The 25499-nt window shown below is 42.5% G+C and overlaps 1 protein-coding gene across 1 annotated transcript in view; it reads right to left on the bottom strand.

The window, feature by feature from the left end:
• Dner (delta/notch like EGF repeat containing) overlaps positions 1–25499 on the bottom strand; it is a 277045-nt gene that overhangs the window by 72647 nt on the left and 178899 nt on the right. The window contains exons 6-7 of the mRNA XM_048344595.1: positions 24369–24522; positions 9488–9601 (exon numbers count right to left, since the gene is read on the bottom strand). Coding sequence (XP_048200552.1) covers positions 9488–9601; positions 24369–24522 — 268 coding nt within the window. The remainder of the gene's footprint in view (positions 1–9487; positions 9602–24368; positions 24523–25499) is intronic.

The following is a 25499-nucleotide window of genomic DNA, read 5'->3' as shown; positions in this document are numbered from 1 at the left end:
TGGGTTGAAGCATATCCATGACCACATTCAAACTCCAGACATAAAAGCTGTACATAGGAGAACAAATAGAAGAGGGCTTTGTGGAATATTGTAACCTAAGTAATAGACAGGACAGTAAGGTTTCTGAAATGACTGAAGACTCATGGACTATGAGAGAAGAAGAAGAAGAAATAACCCTAACTGGAAGGTAATGACCAAATTTATTTGGATAGAGCATTTTTCTTGGAGATTAAAAAATGAAAATATTTTACAATGTTAACCAAATGTGCATAATGATGAGCTTAGTAGTAAACCTTGATTTGAACCATTTATTGCAAGCTATACAGACTCCCAAAGAGACACATCACGTAATCATAACAAAAGAAAACTCAGTAACTCCAGAGATAAAAGCCAGGTCAAACATGGCAGCGATGTCAGCCACAAAGAAATTTAAAACAATCGATTGCAACAAGGGTGGGATTTAAGAAAGGATGGAAAGTTCGAGAATTAAAATAAAATAGAACTGCTAAAGGAACCTTATGAGGAAGGAAAGGATACTGCTAGAACCTGCAGTTTAGCTGGTTGACTGTTGCTTCAGATTCTGTGTTTGAACCAGAGCTGATATAACTACGTCTGCTGCATATTTATTAGGCAAATAAAAAGAAAACATCGGTGAGATCCACACATTATGGAAATCAGATATTTCACACCAAAAGAAAATGTTTCCAGAAGGTTTTAAATTGCAAGGCAATGAAGTCACTCTATGTATTGTCAGAGCACTAGCTAAATGTCAGAAAGTATGCAATATTAATAAGGGGAAATACGGAATCGAATGACACTGGCAATTTTTCTGACAGTGTAGAGACAATTTACAAGGGAGAAATCAGTGTGGAGGCATGTAAAACTTAGGATTTTGCTACCCTGACAAACGGCCTACATAACTAGCCAATCAGTCCATGCATCTGCGACATCCTGTCTCTAAAATCTGTCTTCAACTTGCGTGTCTCTCCCCCAGCCAGTGGTTTGCGAGGGAGATTCTCTAATCTAGCTGAACCCTACATCCATGGCTCCAAATAGCAACGAGAATGATGTTCTTAAGATGTAAGCACTGTCCATCTTTCATTCCCCTCCGATGGGCGACAAGTGCCATGTGCTTTGGCCCCGGCTGATCAGGCTGATCCCCCTCATTCTCTAGCAACTGGCCCCAGTGGCTTCCATTCAGTTCTGAGTTCTCAGCAAGTCATTCCCAGAACCCTGCAACATGCCACTTTCACTGCCTGGAAGTTCCTGGTCCTGAGCCGCTTACCCGTTAGCTCCTTCTGTTTGCTTTCATTCTTGCCCGAAATATGAGCTAGGTATACCCTCTCCGGTCACTGTCATCCAGGAGAACATCTCTTTTCACGCATTTAACACACATAATTACATGAACAATAATGACCTTCTGTTGGGAATGGGAATTTCACGGTTTGGGCAGGCCTGAGTAGCAGATGAAGGTCTTCGATTTACAGACTTGAGAGCATGGGGTAGAAATGCCTCCACTAGCACTGGCTAGCAGTAACTGGAGGTAAGTGGGAAAAGGGAAGGGGGCAAGAACTGAGGTTGGAAAGATGGCCACATACATGTTAGCCCTGGGCCACAGTGGAGATGCAAACCACTCGTTTTAAACGATGAAAAGCTGAGTATGTGTTCTCTACGATTTTAGACAGCTTGCTATTTCTTATCATCCACATCCAAACACGCTCACCTCTCAATAGCACACCCATGTATCAGGTTGACTGGAATCTGCCAACAATCCCCTTGTCTGCCTCGTGGTCTTCTCCTTTGCCACTTTCAGCCAAGTCGACCAGCTTGTCCCTGTCTTTATGGCCATCACCCTCATTCACCCCCTCACTACAGCTCACCTAAATCGTTATGCCAAATCCCTAAAAGATCCTCTGATTCTCAGCCTGCCTCAGTCTATGGTGATTTCTCCCAAGTGCTAAACGTTCTTTATTTCCCCTGCCAGCCCCACGCGTGCAGCCCTCCTCCAGGCTCGGGTGAAGGCCAGTCGCAGTGTCATGCTGATTGCGGGTCTGCCTGAGCTGCCTCCTACTTCCCTCTCGCATGCTCCTCCATCGCTCTCTGAATGAGGCTCTGCCAAACTTCACCTTGCTCCTCCCTCTCAGCACCTGGCTGTCACACATGCCGTTCTTGCCCCCTGGAAAGTTCTGCCCTGTCTGAGGCTGTAACGTCCTCATTTGGCTGCTTTTCTATCCTGCAGGTCTATTTAGACATTGTTTCCCTTCGAATACGCTCTGTCCCTGCCTCCAGCTCCCAGTCCGCGAGAGCAGCTCCCCCCTCTAGCAACCTGTCCAATTTCCTGATCTCACAAGGCACATGCCACTCACGGCCACTGCTCCCCAAGACCCATGAGGCCAGCCCGGCATCTGTCTCCTAATGGTGGCAAAGTAGGTGACCATTTAGCCATAGGTGAATGGGTATGTCTTCTATGAAAGACATTATGCCACATTCATGGGATGAAAAAATAAAGGCAGCCATTAATAACCATTTCCCAGGGGGGAAAAAACATAATTAACACTATAGAAGAAGGTTGGAACATTCTGTTCAGTTAAAGAAGCTCAGTATAAAAGAAAATGCACAGTAAGAACCAATTTTAGTTTTTCTAAAGAGGACATTAAAAAGGGGACTTCAAAGTCTCTTAAGAGAATCTAAAATTATTCCCTCTTAAGGTTAGAATTATAGAATTTTTTTTCTTTGAGCTCATTTGAGCATAGAATTTTTTGGTAATTGGGGGAAAATGCTAGAAATTATTTAAAGTGCTATATGACATGCTAGGTTATCACAGAAAAGCAGGCCATGGCCAAAGGCAGTGAAAATGGCCAGTGGCTAATAAATAATCTCATGTAGAGACCTGAGTCACAGTGACCATAGCAACACCCAATGCAGACGACTTGGGATTTGAAATGAGGAAGAGACCTTAAAAATGACAAATCACTCATATAAATTCCAACCAAATACAAATGGAATAACGGAAAACCTTTAATACTAGAAAATGCCTGCCTCAAAACTAGGTTGAAAGAAATATAAGTGTCTGACAGCATTATATTAAATCCTAGGACATGAAATGCGATTAGAAAAGGAAGGTTTATTTAACCCAATCTAAAGTATGATAAAGTAATCAACAGAACACTATTTTATTTACACGGCTTTATGTGTGGTTGACTTGGTGGCGGGGGGGGGGGGGGGTTAAGGGGGTTGGAGCTACTATAAAAACAGTATAGGAAGGCCAGAATCAGTAGTTTATACCAGTAATCCCTGATAGTCAGGAGACAGAGTTTTGGGGCAATCAAAAGTTCAAGGCTAACTCAAGCAAAAAGTTTCTGTGGTCCCATCTCAACCAAGAGTTGAGTGTGGTAGTGTACATCTATCAGCCCAGCTGCAATGGAGCCTGAGATGGGGAGAATCGTGGCTTAAGGAATAGAGGTTTAAGGACAGCCCAAGAACAAAAGTTCATAAGAGCTGTCATCTCAACAGAGAGGTCTGTGCATGATGACATACACCTGTCATCCCAGCTTTAACAGGTAGCATAAACAGGAAGATGAGAATCCAGGCTAGCCTGGGCAAAAAGTGAGACCCTATCTCCAAAAATAACCCTCTCCTGTGACTTACTATCATATTGGCAGATATTTCTGCTTCTCCTCACCTATTTTCTGAGTCAGGTGTTTCATACTGTTAACTGTTTTTCCACTGTTGCATTTATATTTGTATGTAAATATCGCAAAGGAAGTCTTTGCACGATTAATGTATGCTCATAAAAATTTAAAGCTGTTATTTTTGCCAATATATTTTAAATTATATTCTATGCCTCAATACTGTTTGTTTTTTTTAAAGGAAAATCACACTAGCTGCCATTGTGGTCTAAAGAAGATTATGTGTAAGGAAATAAATTCTTCGACAATGAAAAATAAAAAAACTATATTTGCTTCCGGAGTCTTTACAATTTCTAGGGCAAATAATCTTTGCTGTATGTATGAACAATGAAATGACTATTGTACTTCTGGCACAGAGAAGTATTCGCTTCTAACAAACATCCCTTCCCACGAGTAAAAGCTGAAACTCCAGATAACACACGAGACAATAGTCTCAACGTTCTAGAAAGCAGCGCAAAGCAAACAGGGCTTAGGGGGCAGTCAGAACAGGCAGCTGGCAGCACAGGGGACCATTCCAATAGTCATGGTTGGGGGACTCGACTTCAAAGGTCACTACAACTGTGACAGTGGCCGGGGAGGCCGAGGTGCTGGCATTAAAGACACCGGGGACAGAGCTCAGGACAGGCAGAGTATGAGAGGGAGGAGCAGGGAATGGGAACCCCAGCGTTCTATGTACTGAAGCCTTCCTGGTGTCCAGATGACCCCCCCCATCCACACATGGGGCGAGGATGGCAGCTGACTGGGAGCCAGGCCCTCGGCTCTAATGCCGTAGTGAGTCGGCAAGCCCAACGGGGAGACCCCCCTGCTCAACTCAGCAGAGCAGGGCCATGCAGCTGGGTTGCGTGGAAGTGCCCAACCATGGCAAGTGTGGTTGCCGGAAGAGTTTGGAGACATTACTCATTCGTTCATTCATCCAACAAATGGCTCAGGTGTCCATAAGTGCTAGATGCTCCAAGAGACGCAAAGCCTTTACTACCCTCAAGAAGCCGAGCGAGAGACAGAGGCAGGCAGAGAGACAGGAAGACAAAGAGACAGACAGGCAGAAAAAGACAGAGAGAACAGCTATGTATTCAAACAGCTCTCCTTAAAGAAAGAACTTGGGATGCGCTACACCACAGAGACTCACAGTTCACCCCTAAAATAGTCTCTAAGAGTATCCACTTTGTACAGCTGTTGCAGGAATTACATAGTGGCATCCATTCATCCTCCACTCTCCGTTAGACATTGCTCCAAGTACTAGAGACTCATCGCTCACTTCATCCTTAGGACAACCTCAATAAGTAGGAACTAATATCACCTTACTACAGGGATGGGGGCACAGGAGGTCATGAGAATTGACATTTAAGTCACTTGCTCAAGGTCACCAGGCAGGAAGCGATCAAACAAAGATTTAAACTCGAGAAGCAACCTTTCCTTCAGCCTGGACTGTCACTGCCACTGTCTATCTGCCACTCCTGTCCACTAGTAACTTCAAAGTCGTACCCAACACACAGTAGGCTCTTTACTGACGGCAGATATAGCCTGCCTGCCATTGCATTGTTACTGATGATCTGTTGCCACTGTGAAATGTTTGTCTTAAAAAAAAAAAAAAAAGGAGATTTGTACTAATTATTCCCTATGAGGGAAACCATAGAGTCCATGTTTCTTTGGGTCTGGCTCACTTCACTTAATATAATTTTTTCCAAGTCCTTCCATTTCCTTATGAATGGAGCAATGTCATTCTTTCTGATAGAGGCATAGAATTCCATTGTGTATGTGTACCACATTTTCCTGACCCACTCATCTACTGAGGGGCATCTGGGTTGGTTCCATATTTTAGCAATGACAAATTGAGCTATGATGAACATAGTTGTGCTGGTGGCTTTAGTGTGGTCTTGCTTGTAATCTTTTGGGTAGATACCCAAAAGTGGGGCTGCTGGGTCATAGGGGAGCTCTATAATTAGTACATGTTTAGGCTAGTCATAGCAGAAGATCACAATAGCCCAATAGCTATGCCCTTGTGAACACATAAGATGATGCTAAGTGAAATGAACTCCACGGTACGGAAATAAGTGTTATATCATTGTTGTAATTATTTTCAACATGCCAGGTGAAACCGTACCTTATTTTTGTTCCTCTGGTATCCCCTTCCTGTGGTTGTGCCCTTACTATCACTGTATCTCATCTGAGTACCCTGGATAGTGTATATACTGGTATTAGAACTAGGGAATGGAAAGGGAATATCAAAATCAAGATACAAAGGATATAAAGACAAACGATTCCAAAAGCAATACTTAGAAAACCATTTGGTGTACACCAACTGTACAACTCACGGGGGGGGGGGGGAGGAAGGGGGAGGGGAGGAGGCAGAGGGGAATGAGGGAAAAGTAACAAGTTGAACAAGAAATGCACTCACTGCCTTACATATGAAACTGTAACCCCTCTGTTCTTCACTTTGACAATAAAGGAAAATTTTGCAATACCAAAGATAGAAAAACTTGGAAAAATAAAAAAAAAAGGAGATTTGAAGTTGTGCCACAAACTTGAATTCTGAAACTTGAAACGTTATACAAATGACCCATAACTCCCATATGCAGAAATGGATGCACACCTTAAGAATCAACACTTGTGTTCATCTATTGATACAGCCTATCTTTTCTTAGAACTGAAGGCATAAGGACATCCCCATTCATCCACTTGTCAGATGGCAGCTTCTGACTGCCACACCAGCTCTCCGAGGGCGCTAACCCGGGGGATGGAATGCTCTCTAGCCGTGGTCTCCACTGCTAATGGAGAAAAGAAAACAGGCAGAATTTTTGTAATATTTCTGCTCCAAAAATAATCTGGAGAAACTGTGCTATACGTAGGGGAGGAAAAGGGAAGAAAGAAGAACTCAGTTATAAGAGCAAAAATAAATCAGCATGTTATCGAACACAGCAATCAAACTCATGCTCAATACGTCTCAATGTTGTTCTTTGTGTCTGAAAGGTAAAGCGCGCTCCACTCAGACTCAGCAGCTTTGATTCCTAAGCGGAGGGGTGATTTAGGAGTACTGTCAGACTGTAACAAAGCAACCACATTTCCTTCAGGCGTGGTAAGTTTATGAAGACCTGTTGTGTGTTTCTTATGTAAATATATATGGGTTCACCTGGTCCAAGAGATAATTTTTCGCTAGAATATTTTATTTAAAAATATAAATCAGAGTCCTATGTTTAGCTCTGTGAATGAGTAGTCGGTATAACAAATGTGTGACTATATTCTGGAAAGACAAAGAAAGGAAGAGCATTAGGAATCACAATAAAGAGGTGGCCACGCTTTGGAAAGTCACACAGAAGGAAAAAAGTGACAGAGAAAAGCAGAAAATTGTACCCAGCTCCATCCTCAGAACCTAGGGCAGGGGAGGAGGGGAAGGACACTGGGGAGATGGAATTACAAGTAAGTGCCAGTACTGGTGCTGACCGTAGGCCTCCAGTTCTTGGCTTTTCTTTTTTTTTTCTTATACGTTTACTTTATTGTTATTTTAAAGGAGATGTACAGAGAGGTGACAATTACGTGAATCAGATAATGAGCACATGTCCTTTCCTACAGTGTCTTCCCTTCCTGCACTCTCAGTTTTTCACTAAGATGCTACCCACCAGTGCACAGCACACAGCAACCAAACCCAAGAGCTATGTGATGCCCTAGACAGTCATAGTTTGTAAAGTGCTTCATATCTGGACAACACACATTATTTCAAAGACATCTTTTATGACCTGTCAACACAGGTACTGCCTTACAAATCCCTTTAAGATGAAAAACACTGCCACTGAAATCTGAGTTAGACAAGAGAATTTATATGGCTAGAAGACTCAAGGCGATAAAATGCAGGCAAACAAAATAGTTAGGGTAACGCCTTGTAGTATATTGCAGTGGGATTTCACCTGGGAGCTTCGTGCACACACAATAGCTGAGACTCCAGTCTTCCCCTGGTGGCACTTAAGGTTAGGGAACTTTTCTCTATGAATATTTACTAGAAACAAGATGGACTTGTGAACTGAGCAAGAAGCCCTGAACCTCATCTGTTAGGGTGAAAGATTTTTAGGAATAAAGTTCCTTAAAGACAGCATTCTAATCTCACTATTTTATAACCAGTAAAGGAAAGCTAGAAGAGATACACACACACATGCACATACACACACACACACACACACACACACTATATATATATATACATATATATTCAAGGTAATATGAGTAATTCAAGGTAATATGAGTAATTAATCATTAAAAATAAGTAAGATATTCAACACCAACTACACGCACATTGCTGAAGACTCTTCTATTCACCAATGAAAAGATGTCCACTAGCATCACCCTTATTTTAGAAAGGAGAAAAAAATGAGCCCCAGAGTGGGAAGAGTTTGGGAGATGAGATGGGTCTAGACTTCCAGCCTAGCCAGTGTGACCCCAAAACCCACATTCAAAGACTCTCCACTCTCCATGTCATTGCCAAGGCCCCGACGCAGAGCCTGACCTCCAAAGCAGAGAAAGTTTTCATGCGTGGTCACGGGAGTTTCATTCACAGAGGCCTCAATAGAAAGAAGTGCATCCTCCTCAGTCACTGCCCAGGTGGGAAGCAGAGAGCAGATTCCTCCTTTCAGTGTCTGGGGTTTGCTTCTCCAGAACCAGGAGGAGGCTCCACTGACCCCAGGTGCAATCCATGGGGACACTGGACCCTCCAGTGACCCGGTGGCTGCCTGCACAGTTGGAGGTGGTCTGAGCACAGACATGGTTCCTCAGACACCTGAGCTCTGCGTTTAATCTCTGCCGAGGAATGGACTCAATTGTATGTAGCTGTCAATGTCACTGCTGTAGATCAAGGGCTTACAGGAGGGTTTTAAGGGGGAGAAACCCCTAATGCCATCTTATTCTTACAACATTAAAGCTTTAAAGTAATCTCCTTCACAGCATCCCTCCAAGCAGAAACGGGAACCAAATTTCTTCAAAGTACAAAATCATTCCGTGAATGTCAGGTTCTACCTGTGATTATCTGCCTTGCTTCTTTGGGAAAAATTACTTGAACAATGAAACCTTTCTAGAATAAAAGAAGCTCTAAGGATGTGATGCTCCAGAAGTTTTCAATTTTCTAAAATAGTATAAAGTTGATGTAAAAAATATACGGAGGTCAGATGCTGGAGGCTCTCACCTGTACTCACAGCTACTCAGGAGGCTGAGATCTGAAAATTGTGGTTCAAAGCCATCTGGGGCAGGAAACTCCATGACACTCTTATCTCCAATTAACCACAAAAAAAACCCATCCAGAAGTAGAGTTGTGGCTCAAATGGTAGAGCACCAGTCTTGAGTGAAAAACTAAGGGACAGCACCCAGGCCCTGAGCTTAAGCCCCAGTACCAGCATACACACACACACACACACACACACACACACACACACACACACACACACACACACACACACCCAAAACCAAAGTAGATGAATCTTATGTTGAATTTTTTAATGTGAAATGAGAGCAAGAACTAAATAAAACAAGAACTTTAAAGACTAAAACTTCTGCTTTAGGAAGAGACTATTTCATTACAGATATTCAGTCTTCATAACTATACTAAAACTCCCAGATTATGTGTAATATTCCAAAAAACTTTCAAGCTATTCTAGTTATGGAGCTTTCAAAGACAGGATCCTCTTCAGATTTCCCTTTATCAATGAAACAAAGTTTTCTTGTGTAGGGTTTTCAGGCATTGAAAGTTAAAAGCCCATCCACTGAGAATTTGCTTTGAAGTGGGAATGTAAAACCACCCTGGGTAATGACTTCCAGCTCACCTTCGGGACACACGCAGGAGAATCCACTGAGACTAGAGGTGCACGTGGCTCCGTTTCGGCAGGGATCTAGGACACAGTAATCAATCTTGGACTGGCACAGCTCTCCAGTGTAACCTGCAAAGTACAATATGGACATCTTATAAGATGTGCTATTCCCAAACCACCATGAGCCATGGATGGGCTCAACGGGTACCCACCCAAGGTAGCAGCAGCCTTCCAGGCTCTCTGTCACCCCCTTGAGCTCGTGCAGGTTTACAGCAGAAACAGCCCTAGCCCATTAGAATCATGGTTTAGAAAATGCATCTGTTTTGCAAAAGCCTTTTCTTTCAAATTAGGGATGTGTGTATGGGGTGCATCATCAGAAGCTGAAAGCTGAATGATGCTGCAAGATTCACAGCCTCCTTCCGACGTAAGAACCTCCCGTGTCCAGTAGGATCTAAACGAAGCCATGGTCACTTTCCCCAGGTCATCACAATACCCACAGAAAAAGCACTGGGGAAATGCCTGGGATTGACATTTTTGATTTGTAATATTTTAGAACCATGAGAATCCAGCTGTATTTACTCTGTGCCCTACCCCCTTTTTCGAAAGATAAAGAGATATAATGTTATGATGTTAAGTACATCCAATAGATTATTCCTAATGTTTATTTGAGTCACAAAAACCCAACCTAACATTCTTTGTGAAGCCAGCCTCTTGCGGTTGTGGGGTGTATGTGTGTGTGTGTGTGTGTCTGTCTGTCTGTCTGTCTGTGTCTATGTTAATGCTGAAGCTTGAACTCAGGGCCTGGGTGTTGTCCCTTAGCATTTTTGCTCAAGGCTTGCAATCTACCACTTGATCACACCTCTAAGTTCCGGCCTTTAGGAGCTATTGGGAGAAAGGAGTCTCACAGACTTTCCTGTCTAACTGACTTCCAACTGGGACCCCAGATCTCTGCTTCATGAGCCACCAGTGCTCTGTCTCCAGCAGTTATTTTGTCAGATAGTAACATTAGCACAAGGACTTGACAGGAAAATGGGGCTGCAAATCTGTTGAACACCCAAGGAGCCAAAAGTTTTCAATAAATCCCAGGTTTTGTATTAATCTTGAAAACAAAGTCTTCTGGAGATACAAATTAAGACAAAGGAAAAGATACTACTATTCTTCTTAAAGTGAGCAATAGATATGAAATGAATATTTGAAAATGCAAGACAACATAAAAAGAGAAAAAGAAGGTGCCCTTATTTATAGTAGCTAGGATTACAGGCATGAGCCAGCAGCATCCAGCTTCTGGAGCTAATTTTTATCAATCTTTCAATGCAGACATTTTCAACACAATTATAATGACACTGTAACATTTTACATATTTCTAGGATGGTTTCACTATATAGAAACTTATCTTTCTAAATTATTATTTTGAAAGACTGTCATTAGCTCTTGCACCTGATATTTGCAAAAATAAGTCAGCTATACTAGATGAAAGATAATTGGCCTGAACTTCAATTACCTGACAAACTATTAGAAATCACAGATTGCAAATGTGAAGGCAGTTATTTCCCAGCCTACCATTCCTCCGGAGATTCAAAGCAGTCTAAGAGAGCCTCACTCATTCTAGATTCTAGCTTCAAGTCTGCAAACTAAACGTTCCAACACCAGGGCCGATGACAACTTCAAAATGCAGAAAACATTTCAATATAATAATATGAAACCAAGACTATGTTCCAAAACAGAAGTTATAATTTCAAAGTGTAAGGAGAGGGAGAGGTATTAGAAATAACTTTTGACTAAAAACAATAGCTACCCTTTCCAATAGAGAGCTTAATTTTTTATCCATTAAAAAAATATCTTCATTGAAACTCTATCAGGTCAGTACAATGCGATCACCCAAGGAAACAGGATTGGGAAGGGAAAGCCATTGGCACACGTTACCAGGGAGTCAAGCACCTGAAGGCAGGGACCACCATCAACAAACAGGTATTCAGTATATGGAGGGAGAAAATAACAAGACAATGCAGAGGAAACATGTATCTAGAAGCAGAGGTAGATATATAAAGTAAAAGCCATCGATATCCATCCATAACTCCCAGCCTGGGTGAAGTTACACTTCAGCTGGACTTGCCAAGAGTTATTAGTTCACCTCTTCCTCCAAAGATTGAACAATAGGGAAACGATCATTGGTTACATGTGGGGGCTTTTTTTCTTGGTGGGGGGGGGTGCGGTGACCTCATGAATCCTGTCATAGAGAAGATCTTAGAAGTGTAACCACTGAGTCCCATAAACCCAAAAATGATGGCCAAGGAGAAAGAACAAAAGAAAGAAGGAAGGATTCTGTGAACTTCAAAGTCTATTCAAAGTACTATTCAAAGCACTTTCTTTGACCTTTTAATTTGGAAATTTTTAGACAAATTTAAACAGAAAGAACGTGTATGTAAAAGCTTCACACATCTACCACCTAACTTCAAGTTACAACCATTTTTACACATCATCTTATGCATAAAATAATTCAATTTTAATCAAATATTTAAATTAAAATTTAAATAATTTAAATTTTAATGGTTTCCTCGTGTGTTCATATTTTCTCTAGGGGAAAGCTTAAAACAAATTTCATTTCACCTGTAAATAGTTCAATATGCATTCCTCCAAAAAGGAGAATTTTTCAAAGATCATTTTAATGACCTTTTTAATGAATGTTTGATTCCTATTTAATAATCTTAATCAAACATTCTGAGCTGCATGTACTGATAGCAAAATTCTCCTTTTAAAGAAGTACAGTTGTAGCGGGCTCCAGTGGCTCACACTGTAATCCCAGCTACTCAGAAGTCTGAGACCTGAGAATCTCAGTACACAACCAGCCCAGACAGGAAAGTCCATGAGACTCCAAATTCCAATTAACCACCAAAAAAAAACACCTGGAAATGGGCTGTGACTCAAGTGGTAGAGTGCTAGCTTTAAACAAAAAGCTAATAGCTCCCAGGTACCAAGTTCAAGCCCAAGTACTGAAAAAAAAAAAATGACAGCCCATCCCAGTGACATGCAATTACAATGTTGGGAAGCAGAAATTACTGAACAGAAAAAAAAAAAACAAGAAAAGAGAAAAAACAAAAAGAATAAGCTCCACTTGGGTAGGAGAAAAAAATGCACGCATCTGAGCAAATAAAAACATGGTTCAAAAACCAAAGGCAACAGAGAAAAGGTATATGTGGCCCATCACAAGAGGCAGTTGATAAAGTATCAATAAAATAGAGGTATGTGTGATACAAATAGACACATGAGAGAAAGCTTCTATTCAGCTGAATTATAGACATGAGTCTCAAGGTTAGAAACAAAGTTTCTCTAGTGAGAAACCACAGTCAGGTAGCACCACAGCAATGACAGCAGCCTGAGGAAGTGAAGTTCCTGGAAGACAATTCAATACTCAGCCCATCCACAAACTGACTTTCCCTTCATTTCCCTGGGTGAAATGAGGGTAGCAACGGCCAGCTCCGGTGGAGTGAGATCAGCCCCACGCCCCAGCATCCACTGCGCCTGGCACACATTTCAGAGGTGACAATCATTTTTGAATGAATGCAGAATCTATAGAATTTTTCTGTACCTGCAAAGCAGTATACCAATATTGTTTGATCTCGCTGCGTTGAACAAGGTGCTTTGGAACAGTCACCTTCAAAGCGGGCCCCCTTTCCCAGCCAGCACCTCGAGGGCACTTGCTATAAATGCACGCTGACCAGCGTCGTCCTAGCAACGTAGATGGTGCCCAGCAAGCTGAGGCTGACCAAACCCTACACGTGATTCTAAAGCAAATACTAACCCAGAAAACAAGCAGCAAGCAATCTTCTAAAGTCTAGTATTACTCTTGTTATTCATCTAAGTCAGATTCCAGAGGGAAAGATCAGAGGTTGTGGGAGAAAGTCAGATACTGCATGGCATCCAAAAGTCACAAGCCTCTGCACTCCCGGCATATTTACTTCTTTCCACAAATGAGAGCCCCTCGATCCAATTGTACCTGTATTCAGTATATGTTCTATATGGCAGGTTGACAATACAGTTACAACCAGAAACACGGCAGGCACTCCTTATGTAGTAAGGTAGAAGCATATAAATACCATGAAATAGTATTTTGGTTAGGAAGGGAGTTTGAACTCAGGGCCTGACTCCAGCTCCGTTTTCTCCTGATTATTTATTTAGCAAGTTCTGGGCTTGAACTCAGGACTAACATGCTTTCTCAGCTTGTTTGTTCACAGCTGAGGCTCTACCACTTGAGCCACACTTCCAGCCCACTTTTTGCTGGTTAACTAGAGATGAATTTTCACAGCCTTTTCTGCTGTGGCTTGTTTCAAACTATAAAATCCTCCATGTTTTAGTGTCCCAAGTAGTTCAGATTAGGAATGTGAGCCACCAGCATGTGGTATGGATTTTGTTAAATAATCTGTTGACTTCCAGTGAAATGGAATGAAATAAGAAATTGTCATGCTAATATAGACCAGACTTATATATGAAACCTGAACTTTTAATCTTGTGATTATGTATATATGTACTTACGAAAAAAATAAATGTATGTGTGTACACATATGCACCTTTTCTCATGTCTATACATATTGGGCATAGATGTATGTTTGTATTCTGTGCATATATATGTGTGTATTGTATAGGCATTTACATAGGTATGTTATGGTGCTTGCATGTTTGCACATTCTTTCAGGATCAATACTACTGTACCATTTCAAAGAAAACTTGGGCTTAGAGAATCTAAGTACAGTTGGTGAATGACTCAATATAGAACTCAGCCAGATCAGCAGACTGTAAACCCCATGCTCTTAATCCTTAGAAAAAAGAGTATCATGATACTGTATCACAATTCTGGACTTCAAATTATACTACAGAACTATAGTAACAAAATCAACATGGTAGTGGCACAAAACCAGACACTGAGACCAAAGGAACAATATAAGAGAACCCATAAATAAAACCATTCAGATACAGCCATCTGCTCTTTAAGCCAAATGTGCCCACTAAAGAAAAGATATCTTCAACAAATGATGCTGACAAAACTAGTTACCTACAGGCAGAAGGCTACAACTAGACCCCTCACTCTTACTCTATACAAAAATAAACAATAAATGGATCAAAGACCTTAATATCAGACCTGAAATTTTGAAACTACTATGAGAAAACCCCAGAAGACACAAGCATAGGTAATTATTTTCTGAATAGGACTCTTATTCCCCAGAAAGTGAGAGCAAGAATGGACAAATCTGCCTGCAACAAATTAAAAGGCTTCTGTACATCAAAAGAGGCAATTACTAGGATCAAGAGACAACCCAAAGAATGGGAGAAAATCTCTACCAGCTATTCAACAGACAAAGGATTAATATCTAGATATGCAAAGCATTAAAAAAAAAACTAACCAGCAAAAGAACACATAATCCAAATAATAAATGGACAAATGAACTGTTTTCAAAAGAAGAAATAAGATTATTAAAAATTAATACTTGAAGAAATAAATGTTCAATCTCCTTAGCTAGAAAGTGAATGCAAACCAAATCGACACTAAGATTCCCTTGCATCCCAATCAAAATGGCAACCACTAAGGAAGCAACAACAAATGTCAGCTGCTGATGGGACAGTAAACAAGTACAACCACTATAGAAATCAGTCTGAAAATAAATTTCATAACTCTACCCTACCACCATAGGGCATATACAAGAAAGATACCTGCATATCCATGTTTATTGCAGCTCTGTTCATAATAGCCAAGCTATAGTTGTGTGTGTGTATGTGTGTGCATACACACACAAACATACATACATGACAGTATAATGAAACTCACCAAACACCGAGAGAAAGAATAGGAAAATGGTGGATAGGGGAAATTTGTTCAAAGTGAATGATGTGCACATACATGGAAACATCACAATGAAACTGTCTCCTATTACAAATGTAAGACGAGCCCTCAAGGGAAGGGACAGCAGGCAGCAGGCCACTGAGGCCCAGCTCTCTTGGCATCAGCCAGGATGGGGCAGCACCCAACATCACCCCATGGCTCCCCAGACAGGCCTCCTCAAGAGTTAAATCCCAGTTGCTTCCCCATGCAGAGCCTCAGACTTGTGGCCTGACAATTACAATGAGCACAGCAGCTGATACTTTCTGAATGCCTACTGTATACAAGGCAGCTGCCTTTCTGAGCATGCTCCATGTGTGGTCTTATGGAATCTTCAGAGCAGCTGCTGGATTGTGCAACACAATCTAGTGGTAAATGGTTGAGACCCAGTAAAGTCAAAGAACTCAAGCAGAAAATAGAGAGCAGCGCCCCGCCCCCCTCGGCCTGGCTTTGGCAGTACAGCTGGCCGCTGTAAGGAAGCGGTGGGGAATGGAGGGAAGCACAGAGGCCTGTCACCACCATTTAGGCAGCAGATGACAAGGGCCCGCATCAGGACATCGGCAATGGAAAGGGAGGCATGGGGGCAGATGGAGAATCATCATAAATAAGCAAACTTGGTGAGAGTCCAGAGATAGAGTTGATGAGGGAGGCAGCCACCATGGCACAGTGCCCAGATGATAGACGACGGAGAAGCAGGAAAAGCCGGGCTGGAGGGCACGTGGGGGAGGGGGAGGGGAAGGGCACCACCTGAGGTGTGAGCAGATGCATCTGTGCCAGGCCCAATATGACTGTGCTGGAGATGAGGTGAGAGGCCAGGCTGGAAGGAGGGTCTGGAAGCCATCTGTGTGTTGACAGCTCAAAATGAGTGATGGCTACCAAAGGCAGAGGAGAATAGCTGAGGAGGGAGGAGGGCGGAGAAGGTTGGAAAGGTCTCCAAACAACTGCACAGCGGTGCTCTGTAAACTAGGATGGAAATGCTTCTGAAAAAAGGCTACCACAAGAAACTAGGAAAGAACCCTGGAAGTGAGCAAGTTAAAGGTCACCGATGACCTTGGAGACAGAGTTTCAGTGGCCCAACATAAAAATGCAATGTGAAGTGAGCAGGCAGAAATTCCAAATTGGATACCAAGCAATGGGGGACAATAATGAATCAAGAAAAGGAGAAAGGGAACAGAGAGAGGAAATAGACAAGAGGGAAGAGGAGGAGGAGACAAAGGAGACAAAAGAGAAGCAAGAAAAAGAGGGAGGAGAGGAAGAAAAGATAAACATCCACTAAGTCTCCATGACACTAAATCCTTGATGACTTAGAGACAACCTTGGAATCCTGGAAGACAGGAAGCAGGAGAGAGGTGGAGCAGAGCTGGAATCCCGCAGAGAAAGGGAGGTGAACACAGATGGAGGTGCCAGGTTCTGGAAGAGGACCAAAGGGACAATATATCAAAAGCAGCGGCAGCAGCAGCAGCGTTACTCACAACAGAATGGAAACCATCTCTCTCCATTAGCACGTGAATGCAGGAACCAAGCAGGATGAATCCAAACAAGGAAATATTATTTGAGCTTGACAAGGAAAATAGGGCTAAGCAGCAGGGTCAAGGTGGGGTGCTTATTTTGAGGTAATGAAATATGTTAAGATTGTGGCAATGATTATACAACTCTATGAATATACTAAAAAAATAAGGGATTGTATCCTTTCATTGTAAGAGGATTATAGCTCAATATAGCTGTTACTTTAACACACATACACAACTTCATGGTTGTTCACTAAGTCGTTGCCACTCGCACCTCACATCCAACTCACTAGCAGTGCCTTTCAGCTCTACCTTCAAGTACATTCTGCACCAAGGTCTCCCCACTTTCGTGGGCAGCATCCAGCCACCATCATCCCAGGCCTGCTTCATCAATAGCCTCCTTGCTGGCTTCCCAGTACCTCTCTCTGTGTTTATCCTTCTCCAAGGTTGCCTGTGATTCCTTTCAGAGGCACATCAGGTGGCCCACTCCAGGGTGCCCCTCAAAAGCTCATCACCGGCCATGGGACAAGATCCTTGCCCCTGCGCTTGGCCTGGCCCAGCTGTAGTCCCAGTTTCATGTCTCATCCATGGCTCTCTCACACTCTGTGCTCTGAGTCCCAACCCTTCAGGGGCCTCCCTTCCATGCTATCTGAGTTCTGCTAGAACAAAAGGGAGATGATAAAGAACACACATGTATTGCTCACAGAGCTGGAGTTAGCAAATCTTCCTGGTGAGGCTTTTATTCCTCCTAGACAATGCTCCCTGTGTGTCCACCATGGCACTTTTTCTCTTTCTTTCTCTCTTTCTTCCTATTTTCTTTCTTTGTTATTAGTCATGGGCTTAAACTCAGGGCAGGGGGGCATTGTCCCTGAGCTTTTGCGCTCAAGGCTGGCACTCTACCACTTTACACCAGAGCTCCACTCCCAGTTTTCTGGCAGTTAACTGGAAATGTGACTCTCTTGGACTTTCCTGCCTGAGCTGGCTTCAAACCATGACCCTGAGAGTAGCTAGGATTCCAGGTGTGAGCCACCAGTGCCTGGCTTCCTACCCTACTTTCTAATACCATTACCTTGGTGATTCCATTTCAACCTAAGAACTTCCAGGAACATGAACATCCAGACCATAGCATCCATGCTGTTCCTGCTCTTACCCCAACACGATCACCCCATCAACAGCCTCACACCCACGTCCCTGTCTCTCTACTTGTTTTCTTTGTCTTCATAGTACCCATCACTACTTGGTTCTTTCTGTTGACTACACACATACTCACAGTATATGCACATATGCAAGTATATAAATACACTCAGATGTACACCCTCAAACACACACATGGGTGCATTCTGTTTGAAGGTCACCTGAGGTCACAAAGGGGCTACACGGAAACTCTGTGTGCCCCGTTACAATTATAATCTTGTCTCCCTTTGTCCCCTGGTGCTGTCTCTGGTACTGGGAAGGATAAATGAGATCCGAGGAAACATATCTACACCCATCAGAACTTTCCACGCCTTCTACTGCACTCATAACTGATGTAAAACTGAGGGACCCCTAATGCTTTGCAGTGGGGGCAGGGGTGGGGGGAGCCATTTCTCTGACTCAAAGATATACAGAGTGAAGAAGTCTGTGTCTGGCTTTCCCAGGAGCTTTGTGGGTGTGGACATCTCCCTCAAGCCCCCAGACGTCCCAAGCTGAGGCAAGGTCTGAGGTTTCTTACAGCCTGAAACTCTGAACTAACCCACTTTTTAAAAACTGCATTCCTGATCCACTAGCACACTCTTTTCTTTTTTTTTCTTTTTTTTTTCTTTTTTTTTTTTTGCCAGTCCTGGGCCTTGGACTCAGGGCCTGAGCACTGTCCCTGGCTTCTTCCTGCTCAAGGCTAGCACTCTGCCACCTGAGCCACAGCGCCACTTCTGGCCATATTCTGTATATGTGGTGCTAGGGAATTGAACCCAGGGTCTCATGTATACGAGGCAAGCACTCTTGCCACTAGGCCATATCCTCAGCCCCACTAGCACACTCTTGAGTTGAGGGCATCTGGATGGGAGGGCTCATAGCAGATCATCTTCCCGGGAGGAGCTGAGGAGCTTCGGGCCAGCAGTTCCAAGGCATGGATGATGGCTGAGTCAGCCAGGGTTTCAGAGGTAAAGCTGGCTGGGAAGGCATGCTACCTTCCCCTTGCCTCGGAAATGAGGAGTTTTTAAAAATAGACTGAAATCACCAATTAGTCAGAACAATGGACTACTTTGAAGCTTAAAAATGCTTTGCATACTGCTAATAATATTTTGGCAGTGATGGTTCAGAATGTGTATCATAGCTATTCTTTCCAGAAAAAGAAACAGCTCCTTTAAAGAAAAATTGTATTCCTGAAATTAGAAGACTCTTATAAAAATAAGTTCTGGTGTAAAAACAAAACAAAAAAAAAAAGCAAAACATATCAGCTTAGTTATATAGTATGTATCTATGTTCCACAAAGGAATTGGGACAATGGAGAAGCAATGAGGTAAGTTCTGGCCCAAAAGCTGGCAGGTTCAAGAACCAAGAAGAGTCAATGTTTCCGTTCAAGTCAGAAAGGAGGAAAATTCCAAAGTCCAGCTGCAGAAGTCAGGCAGAAGAAAGAAGGCCATTCGTCAGCATGTTCCTCCTATCCAGAATTAACCACAGTGGTCCCCCCTCCCTGCCCCCAGTAGGAGGGTGTTCTGTTTTGCTGGCCTACCAATTTCATCCAGAAACACCAGCACAATCACACCCCAGATAATCATTGCTTAAATAGCTATCTGGGAACCCCTTGACCCAATCTGATTGACACATTAAAATTAGTCATTGCAAAGACATTTCTCAAAGCCCATTGTTCAGGTTAATTTTTCCACTCAGCTTAACTTTCAAGTAATCTGTCTCTGCTACTCATTTGCTATCATCCTGTCCACATCCTGCTCACCTCATCATTGACAAGCACTGTCAACTGGGGGGTTGGTAGCTTCTCAGCCACTTGAAAACCAAGTTAACATACCTCTGTCCAAATGTGGAACTGCCTCTCACAGTGTTTAGCACCCTCTACATTCCCTTCTTTGGCTCTGTCAGAGTAGTCTTCAAGAGATACAAAAGTTTATTGTCTTTTGTGCTTTGTAGTGCTAGATATCAAACTCGGGGCCATATACATATGCTAGACAAATGCTTCACCACTGAGTTGCAACCCCAGTGCCAAGACACCAAAGCTTTTCATACAGCCAATATCAGGTCAAGATAATGGGGTGGGGGGGGACCATGAATAATTGAGATAAACCCTGTTTCTAAATTCAGTAACCTCTTGCTGACCTATCAGTTAATCTTGCTGACACTATCATTTCCAAAAGCAGTGAAATCCAAAATAGTTTCAAGAAAAGTATAATTGTACTTGGTAAAAAAGAAAAATAGTAATTTTGCCAACAGTAATGCATAATTAATTTTATATTGTTCAAATATGTGTATGACTTCTTCAACATGGGCAAGAGTCCTGCTTCCAACAAATTATATTTTTTAATCAAATGAAAACTAAAGGAATTTGCTATTAGGTCAATTCAAAGTCTAATCTCCTGTCATTCATAATCTCTAGATTACCTATGAATTAAAAACATCATTGACACCTTGACAAAATGTCAAAAATGCCAAGAATGTGAAGCTGATTAATCGCTGCTGAAAATTTTATTTTTTCTTACCAAGAAATGTTCTCGGGCTGGGGATATGGCCTAGTGGCAAGAGTGCCTGCCTCATACACATGAGGCCCTGGGTTCGATTCCCCAGCACCACATATACAGAAAATGGCCAGAAGTGGCGCTGTGGCTCAAGTGGCAGAGTGCTAGCCTTGAGCGGGAAGAAGCCAGGGACAGTGCTCAGGCCCTGAGTCCATCCCCAGGACTGGCAAAAAAAAAAAAAAAGAAATGTTCTCTTCTCAAGAGAAGCAAGCATTGTATAAAAACAAAGAGGCCTTTGGGGACAATTCTTCTCCGATGACAACTTTGAATTAATTTATTCCTCAAGCAGGAAAATATTACACAATCACACTTGATCCAATCAGAGCCCAGCGAGGTGAAATTGATAAAGGAATGCATACTTCCCACTATTGTGGGATCCTGTGTTTGTTATCTGCTGCCTCGGAGGTCAATTTATAGATGTTAATCTGCTTGAAATAGTTCTTCTGAAAGAAAAATGTACCTTTCCCAGTGTGAAGACCCCTCAAAAAAGTTGAACATAGAGCTACTCTATGATCAAGTAACTCCACTCCTGGGCATTTATCTAAAAGATTACAAAGATTACAATAAAGCCACCAGCACAACCATGTCTACTGCAGCACTACTCACCATGTTGGCGTATATGGAATAAGCCCAGATGCCCCTTAGTGGAAAAATGGATCAAGAAAATGTGGTATACATACACAATGTTATTTACTCCCTCATTAAAAAGAATAGTATTTCACCATTTGCAAAGAAATGAAAGACTTGAAAAAATTATGTTAAATGAAGTTAGTCAGAGAGACAAAGGATGCATGTTTTCCCTTAATGTGGAAGCTAAACTTAGCTTATTAACTTACAAGTAAATATGTTGGGTGTTATGCAAGGGTATACAAATGTACTAGCTGAAACATGATAGATTCAAAAGAGAACTCAAATAGCATAATTGCTTAGAAAGGCAAGGTCAAAGTTCAGCAAAATAAAACACCAAGATGTGAAAAGGGTAGGGAGGGGAAGGATGGGTAAAAATATTGGAAAAGGTATCTGCTCTGTTAAATGATAACTCCTTTGTACAAGTACTTAAAAATATTTTTAAATAAAAAATAATGTAGCTTTCTATTAGAAAAAAGTTATTTTTCAAGGATGTTTGGAATAAAATTACATGGAAATAGTCCTCATTCTAAGCAACCAGACTTCTTTGTGGGATAAAATTGTATGATAATTTTTTTAAGAAGAGAGCCACCTGACTTACATAACTGTAACCCCTCTGTACATCACCTTTATAACAATATAATAACAATTAAAATTTTAAAAGACAGAAACAGAGATCTAGCTGGGTGCTGGTGGCTCACATCTGAAAGCCTAGCTACTCAAGATGCTGAAATCTCAGGATGGTAGTTCAAAGCCACTGGAACCCAATTAACCACCAAAATGCCGGAAGTGGAGCTATGGCTCAAGTGGTAGAGCACTAGCATTAAGCCAAAAAGCTCAGGGACAGTGCCTCAGGACTGGCACAAAGACACACACAGAGAGAGAGAGAGAGAGAGAGAGAGAGAGAGAGATTTGGCACAAGAAAAGTTGAAAGAATAGCATAGCCTTGAATCACACCTCTGTACTAAGAAAGAACTCAGCACATACATTATATGGTTGCATAGCCAGAAAGCCAGTACAGTTAAATAATCAATATGAGGCCAGCAGAATGACCTAGGACTTTACTGCTTGGACTGGCTTAGACTTGTGATTCTCAGATCTCTGCCTCCTGAGTAGCTAGGATTACAGACATGAGCCACCAACACCTGGCTATAATTACTTTCTTAAATATGTAGAAAAATATCTATCATCTGAGACCTATAAAAAGAAATACACACACAGACTCACAACACACACACACACACACACACACACACACACACACACATCACATCACATCACACAGTTTGGAAAGAGTACACAAAACTATTGACTGATCCCTCTGACCTGACTAAATTTTAAAAGGGAGAATTCAATAAAGTACTCTAAGTATTTATCTATAAGCTTGTACATTGTTGAGCTATTTTTGTGTGTGTAAATGTTGGGGTCAGCTGTACCTTTAAGGGGCCACAGCTGACCTGGGCCTGTCCCTCCCCTTCCTGTCTTTAACAGGAAGAGAAGCCCCTGTTCCTGGGGCTAGCACGTGTGCTATGGCGGAGGGGTACCCCAGGGGCCCATCCTTGGGGGGCTGGACCTCTGCCCACAAAGGAAGTCTCCTGACATCACTTGAGGGACAGCTCCTTGGGACCAATCAGGGGCCCCTCTCTTGTGCCCGCCTTTGGGGTATATCTGGGGGGCTCCTCATTTGAATAAACAGAAGCCCTAGAGGTTTTCTCCAGGGGCCCACGCATCCGTGTTGTTCTTGGCGGTTTGGGGGCACCCTGCAACCACACGCCACCGAGGCTACCTGTGGCCATCGCTCCCACGTGAGAGCGATAAAGGACCACCCAGGAAGGGGCGGGTAAGCCCCTTCCCCCCCCAAGCAAGGGGAAGTAGAGAGAGCCCACATAAAAATGAGTACCTAATCCTACAAGACCCACTTTTTTTCTTTTTTCTTTTTTTTTTTTTTTTTTTTTTTTTTTTTTGGCCAGTCCTGGGCCTTGGGCTCAGGGCCTGAGCACTGTCCCTGGCTTCTTTTTGCTCAAGGCGCTACTCTGCCACCTGAGCCACAGCGCCCCTTCTGGCCGTTTTCCATATTTGTGGTGCTGGGGAATCGAACTGAGAGCTTCATGTGTAGGAGGCAAGCACTCTTGCCATTAGGCCATATTCCCAGCCCCATACAAGCCCCACTTTATTGCATCCTTTTCTCCATCCCCAACTTCTCCCTTACCCAATAAGAACGGCTGGCAAACGTATTAGAAATCAAGAGGGAAATGATACGGGGTTTGTATGTTATTTGAGCATGCAAAAGGAGAAATTTGGTATTTTCTTTCAGACTTTGCCAAAATAACTATCAAAATATTTTTTGTTCCTAAAGTGTCTGTCGTTAGCTGAGTAAACAATAAGTCAATTGGGATGATTGCCACACCAGGACATTCTGTAGTCAATGTTCTTAGAGGATTTCAGAATCTCATAATAACTTCCAAAGCACAGCCCCTACTCATCAAGAAAAGCTACTGATGTGTCCCATTGTGGAGAAGAGCCCACCAGAACACAGAACACACATAAAGAGAAAGCAATGAACATGTACGCAAAGGATAAGTGGCTTTACATAACAACTGTTGTAGTCCACTCTAGATTTTTCTTAAATTACCTACCATAACCATGCAGCACAGTGTAAAAACCAACACTTGGCACATACTTGTGAAATTGTGTTTCGATGCCAGTACTTGAACTCAGAGCCTTGCATTCTCACATAGCTTTTGTTGTTGTTGTTCAAGCCTACCGTTCTACCACCTGTGCCACACTTCTATTTCTAGCTTTTTGATGGTTAATTACAGAGAAGAATCTCAAGACCTGGCAGACTTGGAAACATGATCCTCAGATCTCAGCCAGGATTACAGGCTCACAGTGCAGAATTGTTTTTGAGACATCCAGGACCTCTGTTTGATCAACAATATCAATTTCCTAGAACAACAACAACAACCAAAAAAATTTTTAAAAGGCCTAGTAGGAACATCTCAAAGCAGGCCTAGGAAGGTGCATTTCCTTCTTTTATGCATGGTGGAGACATGAGCTCTTGCAGTCACCTCGTCCAACAGCTGAGCCAGGGATTGTTCAACCATCCTTAACTGATTAGCCTATACTCTACAGAGAGATACCTTAACTACAAACGAGGGAAACCTTACCGGGAAGGCAAACGCAAGTGAAATTGCTCCCGTCCAGCTTTTCAGCTGCATCGAGACAGCTGGCCTGGTTCTGGCAAGGTTTCTTCTGGCAAGCATCAAATTCTTCACAGAAAGTCCCCACGTACTGGTCCTCACAGGTGCAGGAGAAAGTTGCCTGAAACACAGAAATACAATGTGTATGTGTTATGGGGAGTCCTCTAAAACGTGCTTTCTGCAACACCCCACAGTCACAAGCACCAAGCCTGTGGATTAATCACGTCATACGCCATAGTCTGGTTAAAATCACAGCTTTACAAGAAATAGTCTGCGGTTCTCTGCAGTTTTAATTTCAGACACGTATTTTTACAGTTCTATGGTTCATATTTATCCCAACTATTTCTGATCTTCCTAAGATTCGGTTTTAAAGGGGAAGAACAACTTGTTTTTAGCTAGAAATGAAGTTTGGCTGACCCCCGGGAACAGCAGTTTTGCCAGAACATGTAAACTGCTCTGGACATTAAGTGGGACGTCATGACCACCAGCTAAATCTTTAGCACAGACTGTACTTGCCACCAAACTCAGACACCCTTCCAGAGTCAATCACATCACTTCATCAATTGACCTCAGTGCGCAGGCATGGAAATGCCCTGACAACAAGAGAAAACACACAGAATATAATTCTGGAAACTCTTGTTTGGTTTATGATAGTAACATTATCTTAGTAAAACACCCTAACACAAACATAAAATGCAGAGACACCGATCTGGCTTGAAACTTTCTATTTGAGACTGTTGTAAAAATCCAAATAAAACTGGGCCTTCCCGCTCCCTTCTTAACACCAGCCTAAGGGTGGATTCAGGTCAGAGAAAAACACAGACTTGACTCCACAGCCTACGTGAAGCAGTGTAGATCTCGACAGACTTTTACACCAAGGAAAGGAAGGGAGACAATAGAAGAGAATATTAGTAAACTGTGCTACTTAAATCCTGGTGCACATAAAAAAAAAAAGCCCACTTCTCAGATCACCCCCCCACCAAAACCCACACCAGAGTTAAGATGCCCTCCTACAAGCCACTGTCTCTAACCCTCTTCTCTTCTCCCCAAACCCTTAATTTCTATTCCTTCCCTGGTGCTTTAAATTATGTTTACGAT

This window comes from Perognathus longimembris, chromosome 4 (assembly GCF_023159225.1).
Source record: "Perognathus longimembris pacificus isolate PPM17 chromosome 4, ASM2315922v1, whole genome shotgun sequence".
Classification (NCBI taxonomy): domain Eukaryota; kingdom Metazoa; phylum Chordata; class Mammalia; order Rodentia; family Heteromyidae; genus Perognathus; species Perognathus longimembris.
This window is presented reverse-complemented; position numbering and strand designations above follow the sequence as displayed.